This window comes from Lolium rigidum, chromosome 5 (assembly GCF_022539505.1).
Source record: "Lolium rigidum isolate FL_2022 chromosome 5, APGP_CSIRO_Lrig_0.1, whole genome shotgun sequence".
NCBI classification, from domain to species: domain Eukaryota; kingdom Viridiplantae; phylum Streptophyta; class Magnoliopsida; order Poales; family Poaceae; genus Lolium; species Lolium rigidum.
In genome coordinates this window covers 255,047,276-255,056,610 of record NC_061512.1, presented here as the reverse complement: position 1 = coordinate 255,056,610, position 9,335 = coordinate 255,047,276, and the positions used below count along the sequence as shown (strand labels likewise).

Genomic DNA, 9,335 nt, shown 5'->3' with positions numbered 1-9,335 from the left:
TAAGCCACACATGGTTCCTTAGGTAATCCAAGATTCTAGTTATACTAAGACATGTTTGTGTTTGTTGTCGCGGTGGATTATGATAATTATTCCTTTTGGCTAACAAATATTTGTTTATGTTAGTGTTGGGCTATGATGCATTGCTTACATTATTGTCTAATTTTTGAAAGTAGATTAATATAATAATCGCACAAGACAAGACACTAGTATATAGCACATAACCTCTTCAACATTCGTCATCATGGCCTAATACAGACTACGGTGAGGTAAATTATTCAACATAGAGATGCTTCGGCTGCCTCCATTATTTTGAATCATGCGGAGGCAACGATAGGTGCACTGTGTAGCACGATGGTCTCGAGGGTGAGACCAGGGCCGAATCCGAAGAGGACACCCCAGTCCATGCCCTCGCCGGTGGTGCCGTGGCCATCCTCGGCGGAGCGCTTCCTCATCTCATCGAGAATGAAGAGCACGCTGGCGCTGGACATGTTGCCATACTCGGACAACACATGCCTGGTGGCGCCCATCCTCTCCTTGTTGAGGCTCACCTTGGCCTCAACCATGTCTAGAATCGCTGGACCGCCGGGGTGTGCGACCCAAAATATGGAGTTCCAGTCTTCAATGCCCAATGGAGCGAAGGCTTTGACCAAAGCGTTCTCGATGTTTTTCGAGATGATGGTGGGCACATCCTTGTTGATGTGCACACTAAGGCCGGCCTCTCGGAGAGTGGCTCCGATCAGGCCGTCTGACTCGGGAAGGATCGTCTGGCTCGCCGAGACCAGCTGGAAGAGCGGCCTCTCCAAGGGCTCCTCGGGATCGGCTCCGACGACCACCGCCGCCGCACCATCCCCAAAGAGCGCCTGCGCGACAAGGTTGTCAAGGTGCGAGCCTGTGGCGGAGGGCCCACGGAAGGTGACGGCCGTGATCTCTGAGCAGACCACGAGCACACGCGCGTCGAGGTTATTCTCCGCGAGGTCCTTGGCCACGCGTAGCACCGTGCCGCCGGCAAAGCAGCCATGCTGGTACAACATGACTCTCCTCACGGAGGGGTCGAGCCCGAGCATCTTCAGCAGCTGGTAGTCGGCGCCCGGCATGTCGACGGCCTGTCGGGTGCAGAACACAAGATGCGTGATCTTTGAGAGTGGCTGGCCCCACTCCTTGATCGCCTTGAGCGCTGCAGCCGCCCCAAGTCTAGGGACCTCGCCGGCGAGGATGGCCTGGCGCGCGTTTAGCGATGGCCCGTCAAACGCGCACATCTGGGGGTTTTGCTGGAAGAGCTCCTCCGTCATGTGCATGTGTCTCTTTTTAATTGTAGACCTCTCACCTGCATGCGCGCAAGAGAGTTAAACTACTAGTTTCACCTAGGGGAGTGTTTTTTTCTTCTTCGATCGAAAACCATAGTAGAGTACTGTTATGTCTGTTATGTCTGTGTGTGCAGACTTCTAACTTCTGACTCTACACTCTACATACATATGAAAAGCTATTTTAATTGACAAATGAAAATAATTCTGTTAAACTCATACCACCTAATATTTTCTGTGACATATTTTTTATCACCAACTAAGCAGAATTGTTACCCTCAATAAATAAATAAAACAGAACTCCTCTTGTGTCATAATATCCGTTTGATTCGCTTCCAAGCACTTACCGCATATGTTTCGAAATAGAGCAGAGTATTTTTTTTAGGAAAAGCCTAGTAGAGTATGTGCAGTCATAGTTTTGTGGTTAACTTCTGACTCTGCGTTCTGCGTGCTCATGAAAAGTTATTTCAATTGAATAATGAAAATAATACTAGTACTTTAATTCATAACACATTATATTTTGAGACATATAATTATTATCACCATTTAAACAGAGCAGCTACCCTCAATAAAAAAACAGGACTGATTTTTTTTTTTTTGATTTGTTCTCTTGTGTCTTGATATGCGTTCGACTCACTTGCAAGCACTTAGCACCTAAGTTTCTGTGACGTCCTATAGCAGAGCATGAACTTTTTTTCACTTGACAGAAGAAAATCAGATCGTTAAATTCATAACTAAGACTCTTACCAATTTTCTAGTATTTTAATCTACCTTCAACTTACATATTATTTTAAACTTCTGTTTAAGGTCGGAGAGGTGGCCGCTGTTAGTCACCCGGAAATAGTACTCCGGGTAGTCGGCCTGGCCCACGCAGTTGGCCGGCGTCGCCGTGCCGATGGCCAGCACAGTCGCCGGGCCTTCGGCCCGCTGCGCCCTCATCATGTCGAGAACAGACAGCAACGCCGGCGCCATTGATCTCTCACAGCAAACGACTACTACTACAGTACTACAGGTGCTAGCTACAGTAGCTATGTGTCCGAGTAGGTGTTTTACCTGGGTTTTTATAGCCAGTGGAACGCAGAAAAGAACAAAACAAATATTAAGAGGGGTCTGGTCGTTCCTCGCCTCCTCGGTTTGAACAACGGGGCAATGGACGGTCGACGAGCGTCCACACTAGCGTGTAGTACAAAGTAATGGCCAAGTTATGTGCTGGATCCACTCAAACACTTGAGAGCCGCACACTTGAGTTCAGGCGATAATGGCGCAAGAGAACCACCTATGGTTAGATGGTTAGAACGGTAGTGACACCCAGCCCACCAGAATTTAAATTCCGGATTTAACACTTTAGCGTCTCATAAAAGGCAGAATATTTTTTCAGTGGGAGACGACGTTCTCGTCGACAGCGAGACGCCTGAGATGACTTCGTCAATCTCAAGACCCGCCGGATCAGATCTTCGACGCAGTCTCTCGGAGGTGCTCATAGGGGTAGGGTATGCGTGCGTGCATTCATAGGGGTGTATCGCATATGTGTGAGCGTCTTTGATTGTACTGTGTTTCGCAAAAAAGGCGATAATGGCACAATAATTAGCCAGAAGCTTAGTTTGCCTTCGCATGATGATTTCAACACAATTATTATTGACTAGACGGACATGCACGCTTCGCCGCGCCGGCTGCCTCGCGTTGTCGCATGAGGTGGGCTAGCACGTTTGGTACATTTCATATGTTTTTGTTTCTACGAAAGCATCTTAATGACATAGGTAATACGTGCAATTGATCCGAGTATAGACCATCTAAACAAAGACATCAAAGCCAAGTGGAACATAGTTTATTTGGTATGATCTTTTGAATTTTGCCAAGGAATCATCCATATTGTATCCAGATTTGGACCATGTGTTTCTTTATTACAACATGTAACCTATAGTTAGGTACACTAAAACATAACCAAACAAGAGGTCATAAAATGTAGAGTACTAACCTAAAAACGGGGCCTCTTCCAAGCTGTTGTCGCCCCGGCTTTCGCCGTGGCCCATACGTTTCCTTATTAGGGCACACGTAACCTATAGCCAGGTACAACCAAACATGAAGTCGTAAAATATAAAGGAGTATTCAATCATAACCAATAAGAGGGGCATCTTTCAGGCTGTTGCCGCCCTGGCTTTCGTCGTGGCCTCGCTCACAGGTAACACAATTGCCTTTGATAGCCCACTTTCTCACAAACTCTGGCTCTGGTACCGTCGCCTTGACGCCTTGCTTCCGCTCTGTTGGTTGGTCCTTCAACCATTTGAATTACATCACCTTGTACATAACTTTTTATCCCCCGTATATTGCACCACAAGCTCTTTCTTTTCACGGCAAAATAAAACTTCACAAAAGTACTAACGGCAGCATTGTGGCATGGCAATGTTGTGCAAACGAAACAAATTGCAGCCTCAAATTAGAAAGAAAGAAAAACATTGGATAGTCTTACACAAATGGTGATGGCCCAGCGTGGTGCCACAATTGTAAAAATATTTGGACATGTTGCCTTATTGTACAACAACTAAGAATATTCTTGGGAGCATGTATGTTGAAACGAAATAAAAAAACAATCAAAATTACATTACCAGATAGAGATCAGAACAACAACATGAAGGCAATAGACATAATCAAATGAATGTGTTTCGCTTTCTTACCCCTAGTAGTCCCGTGAGGCTGACGAAGTGAGATAAGACGCATGAAAAGAAAAAAAACAACATTCAGATCCAAGCTCTAAGCCTACTATTACAACGACAACTGGAGGAGGGAGCATACATAATCTCCACTTTGCCCCACCTTCGCTCACCCTGACCTTCAAACACAATAAAAGCATGAGTATATTATGTAAATGATCATTAATAAAAATACTATTATCATATAAAAAGTGTAGAAGTGTAGGGCGCAAGCAAGTATTATGAAACCACATGATTAATGACAAACAATCTATAAAATGGTTTTTATTTTCTGCAAATATTATCGAATGGGTTAGATTGACCCAACCAACCAAACTAAAATATACTTAAGGTAGCAACACATCAATTGATTAAAATTGCCACAGCTGAAATTTAACGCATGAATAATTGCCTAACTAAGCAAATTTTCATGGAATCAACTTCGAAGATGTGAAAATATCTCCAACGTAGGATATGTCGAATACTATTATCATATAGAAATTTTAGAAGTGTAAGGAGGAAGCAAGTATTACACAATAGAAAGCCGGTGATATTTTAGATATGAAAGAATACTTAATTAAAATACTACAAAAATGGATGCATGTGCAGCAGCACCTATTATTAGGAATCTGATTAAGATTAATACTCGAGCATTTGAACATATCATTAATACCTAATCAAGGAATGAGCTTTTATCATCACACTCTCTGCATCTAATTACTGCACAGAATCATCAAGCTGCATTTGTTTTGGTAGGACATTTATTCCAATAGAATTTTACATCAGGTAAAGTATCTCTATTCTTCAACATGGAAATTTAACTACATTTCATATCAATTCACCACCACACCAAGTACTCTAGTTGAGGCAAACGTAGATTACCTTACAATCAAAACCAAAAAACAACAGATAACGGAAAATTTAAGGATGATCACTACAAATATGCTATACATGCCTTCCACCATCAGAACTACATAAGCATGCAACCTCAATCATATCACATGCTAACAACTATACGAACTAAAATTCTACACTCATCAATTCAACACGTTAAAGTCATACTAAAGCACGCGGGAGGGTTATCTAGAGGTGCTTGTTCACCACATGGAGCCGAGATACTTGAGGGTGTAGGGCATGGACTCGAGCGAGCGATTGAAGAGGGAGTGGACCTAGAAGTGTTGCCAATGTCTAAGTTACAAAGAATTATAAATCATCGCTGGGTTTTGGTCATCCTAGTTGTTTCCCTTATCTCAAATATCTCAGCATTCCAAAATATATATTTTCCATTAAAAAGCAAGACAACTTCTGCTATCAAGTCCCAACTTGAAGTAGAAGATGGGGCGGATGCCTAGATGAAAGAAATCCAGTTGTAGGAAGAGAAATGTAGACGTTCTAACTACTGGAGTTGTGTACCAGAGGAACAATGAGTGACCTTTTGACATTTTCAAAAAGCATCAAACACCAATTCAAAGATAGTTATTTCATCGAAATTCTCTGTATAAAAATATACTGTGAAACTTCGGTGTGCTGCGCAAATCAGTGGTACCATATATATATGAAGTTGTGTTATACAATACGTGCATTCTCCATAAATATGGCAGCTTGTATCTATGCATCAATAATAATATCACAACTTCATTTTAAATCTTCTAAGACTAATAAAGGAAACAAAGAGTAACAAAAGAAAATATAATCTGATTTACTTCACATGCAGCCAACATTATGAAAAATTTAATGAGGCACATTCACTAAGAAAACTCCTAAATGGTGTACTAAGAAAAATTTAATGAGGTCGGTCCAAGGTCAATCTTGCCTGCCCTTGCGTGTAGAAATCCATTTCTAATTTGTTAATTCAGCTTTAATTTAAAATATTTCTGCCCTGAGATTTTTACTGAACTAGACACTTTTAGTATACCATCCATTTCTTTATTTTTTTGTCGCAAATTTAGATGTATTTAGACATATTTTGTGAATAGATACATCTGAATTCACGACACGAATAACGGAGTGAGTACTAAATTTTCGAACCGTTAGAAGAGTAACTTATGCACGGAGTGAGTACTAAATTAGTATTCATATCTCAATAAAATTTATGGATGTTGCCAACCATTCTTACGAGTTTATGGTATTATGAATCGAGATGCAGCGAGGGGCTTGCAATCTACCATGGAACGACGATGGTGAGAAAGAGGAAACACTTATTTTTTGTATGAAGTTGATGCGGCTTTTCCCACGAACAAGTTCTCAGTTTATTTCACATAAAGAAGATCTTGTCAAGATATTATCTTCAATTAATTAAGACCAATGCGGCATTCTCCTGATTATACCAAAATGATTCTCTGAAAAGTTAAAGAAACGACGACTCATGTGGAGATGTCAAGGAAGAACGTGAACACGCTAGACTTAGATGAAATACTTTCACATTCTCATTAGAGAAAAATTATTGTCTGAAAAATTAAAGACTGGCGACTCATGAGAAGAAGTTAAGGAAATGTGTGAACGTGCTAGACCTTGGTGAGATAGTTCGACGGACATGTTTTGAGTTGGAAAAACAAGAAACCTGTGTTGTCTTTGATCATTTGCATTCAATGATAAAAAAATCAGTCTACCCGTAGCAACGTACATGTATTATACTAGTATACTTAAAACACGAATGAGTTTCTAATAAAATGCTCAATGGGAGCCAATCCATCTTTTCTTTATTCGCAATTTAGTTTTTCTCATAGTATTTTTATTATTTATTTTAGACATTAGGATTTTGCTAATAAATTTTACTTAGTTTTGATGATTTGTAGAAGGTCTTGATGAAAAAGACCCGAACGAGAGACTAGGAAGAAAAGAGAACATAATTGCTAAAAACATCAGCTTTGGCGGACGACGGGGTACGACCGTACCACCTGCCCGTACCGCACAAGCAAACAATGGTTCATCCAAGAAAGAAAAGAAAAAAACTAACTCACCGAAGAAACCACCGAAGCCTCGTCGTAGACGTCATAGCAAAAAGTTTGTGCTATTGCAGCAAAAAGACATTTACTGGGAACTCGCAGGAAACCTCACCAGAGACATTGCCGGAGACCTCGCCGGAGTTAACATAGCAAAATAAAATTATTATTGAAGCAAAACCACAAGATGTTTGTAGCAGAAATTATATGATATTATAGCAAAAAGTGTGCTATTGTAGCAAAACCAACTTTGCCGGAGACATCGCCGATGACGTCGTAGCAATACTTTTTATAGTATTGTAGCATAACCATAAAAAAGTGTGCTATTGTAGCAAAAAAATTCTCCATATGATGCAAATCCGCGGGACAACAATGTCAATTATTTTTAAAAACACCAAAATGTAGCAAACTAAAATCGAATCTATAGCAAAAGAATTATGAATATGTAACAAAAACAAAAAAATTACTTATGTAGCACGACCCCTGGACGCAACATACTCAGACAGATGGTCGTCTCTCCACCTTTGCTGGCGCCTGGCGGCCGCACGAGATCCTCGCCAAGGCCGCTAGGGCGCGCGGGAAGGAATCAACAGGATAGAGCCGTGTGCCATCGGGGCTGGAGGCGGGGCCATGCCGGATTTTGGAGGTGGCGGGCAGTTAGGAAAGCGGCTCGATGACAGCGGTTGAGCTAGGCTAGGAGACAACGCATATATGGTTGGCGAAATTTGTGGACGAGGTAGAAGGGAAACGTGGGTGGTCCCCACGCAAGTTGCTGGATCCATTTTTCTGAGGCTCCAAATCGCGTGATCCCCCGGAGGCATAGAATCATTTTTTTCATTTTCTAAAAAAATTGGCGGGATGGGCGACGAACCTCGCGGGCGCGCTTTGGCCTCACCGCCCGAAACATTTCCCATCTCGCAACCCACTCTCTCCCTCCTGAACCTCTCCCCCAATCTCGCACTCTTCCTGGCGGCGGCGGCGGCTATCGGGCGCGGCGAGCGGCGGTCAGTGCGTCCTCTCTCCTCTCTCACCCTATCCTCTCCTTTCTCCCTCCCGGGCGGAGAGCGGCGAGCAGGTGGCGGCGGGGAACGGCCTCTCCTCTCTCCGCTCTGACCCCTCTTTCTCTTCAGGAGCACGGGCGCTGACCAACCGGCGGACTTGCCGACGACCAAGAAGCAGTACGGACAGCTGATCTATCGCACTCATCGGTGAAATGCCATCTTACTACGACGTCGATGACATCCTCATGGAGGAGGAGGTAACCGAGCTCGCCTTATCATCTGCTTCGTTTATGCTTGTACGGATACAGATGGCGTGAATATGTTCTACTGTAATTGCAGCCTATTTCGGCTGTTTTCCAAGTAACTGCAAATGGCGTGGGTCTGCTAGATCCCGGTGCTGAGAGAAACAGTGTAAGTATCTGTCCAATGCTTCTGTTCAGTAATGTGCTATTTGTTATGCTAAACCTGGTGATGGATGTTAGAGCTAATGAGGGTAACACCCGAGCGTGAGGGTGATGAACTGATGATCCTAAATTACCACAATATGCCCCGGTTGTTCTTGTACAAATTACTTCCGAGATATGTGCACTAGTTAAAATGTTAAATGATGTTTACCTGAAATGCATCATACACAGCTGTTCGTTTTAATCTGTTAAACCGATCTGTAACGTTACTTGCTTTCTTGTTTCCCCGGTGTGCCCTGTTTTAATGAACACCAACTGGGGGTTAGATCTTAGATGCATCATGTTTTGAGCACTTCCTGCTACTGTGGAAAATGAATTGGAGGTATTTTCTCTGGTCCCGACAAAAAGTGAACTGATTATATTCTCTATGTTCAGGTTGAAAAAGGTGCGAAGGTAGACCTTCCATTCTGGCTTGCACACGGGATGCTGTCTCTAGAACAAGCGGTGTCAATAAATGTACCCCCTTGCTTCACCCAGAAGTAGGTTTCTCTGTAATCTTTGTTCGCATTGCTGCATACACATCAATTGTTAAGAGGGATGCATGTTAGTTATCATTCTCATCTCAACAAAATTACATGGAAGTACCTCTCACCAACTTGATGAAGTGCTCTTCAGCAGAATATCCATTGATTTAGTTTTATTTATGGCTAGCGTTGCGTACTTTGTAGTATGTTGGAGTTTATCCTGGAAGGGATCGATGTCTTAAGGTCATATAATGCTGCAGAACTCGCAAGGAGATCCAAGCTGATGCAGCCTGTGTTGATTTGAGGGTTCGGTGCCCTTACTTCTATGAGCTAGGATGCAAGATTGTTCCTTTGTAAGTTCTGAACGGCTTAAATTCCTGATTCTTCATTAATATCTTTCTATACAGTCTTTGTTAGAAGTGTGCCCTCACTTCTATGAGCTAGGATGCAAGATTGTTCCTTTGTAAGTTCTGAAT

General features: G+C 42.6%; 2 protein-coding genes across 2 annotated transcripts in view; one reads left to right on the top strand and one right to left on the bottom strand.

The window, feature by feature from the left end:
• Positions 1-314: 314 nt before the first annotated feature.
• Positions 315-2,273, bottom strand: LOC124657478 (chalcone synthase 2-like). Its single transcript, XM_047196024.1, has 2 exons — positions 2,084-2,273; positions 315-1,324 (listed from the first exon to the last, which is right to left on the bottom strand). The coding sequence occupies exons 1-2, from the start codon at positions 2,271-2,273 to the stop codon at positions 315-317; spliced, it is 1,200 nt and encodes a 399-aa protein (XP_047051980.1).
• A 5,800-nt stretch (positions 2,274-8,073) lies between these two features.
• LOC124655889 (probable DNA replication complex GINS protein PSF3) overlaps positions 8,074-9,335 on the top strand; it is a 3,903-nt gene continuing 2,641 nt past the window's right edge. Inside the window, exons 1-4 of the mRNA XM_047194717.1 lie at positions 8,074-8,188; positions 8,271-8,342; positions 8,771-8,874; positions 9,120-9,212. Coding sequence (XP_047050673.1) covers positions 8,144-8,188; positions 8,271-8,342; positions 8,771-8,874; positions 9,120-9,212 — 314 coding nt within the window. The 5' untranslated portion in view covers positions 8,074-8,143. The remainder of the gene's footprint in view (positions 8,189-8,270; positions 8,343-8,770; positions 8,875-9,119; positions 9,213-9,335) is intronic.

Excerpts from the sequence above, each read along its gene's own strand:
- LOC124657478 (XM_047196024.1), bottom strand. The coding sequence starts at position 2,273 with ATGGCGCCGGCGTTGCTGTCTGTTCTCGACATGATGAGGGCGCAGCGG. Across the intron at positions 1,325-2,083 it reads ACAGAAGTTTAAAATAATAT|GTGAGAGGTCTACAATTAAA; the intron begins GTAAGTTGAAGG and ends GCGCGCATGCAG.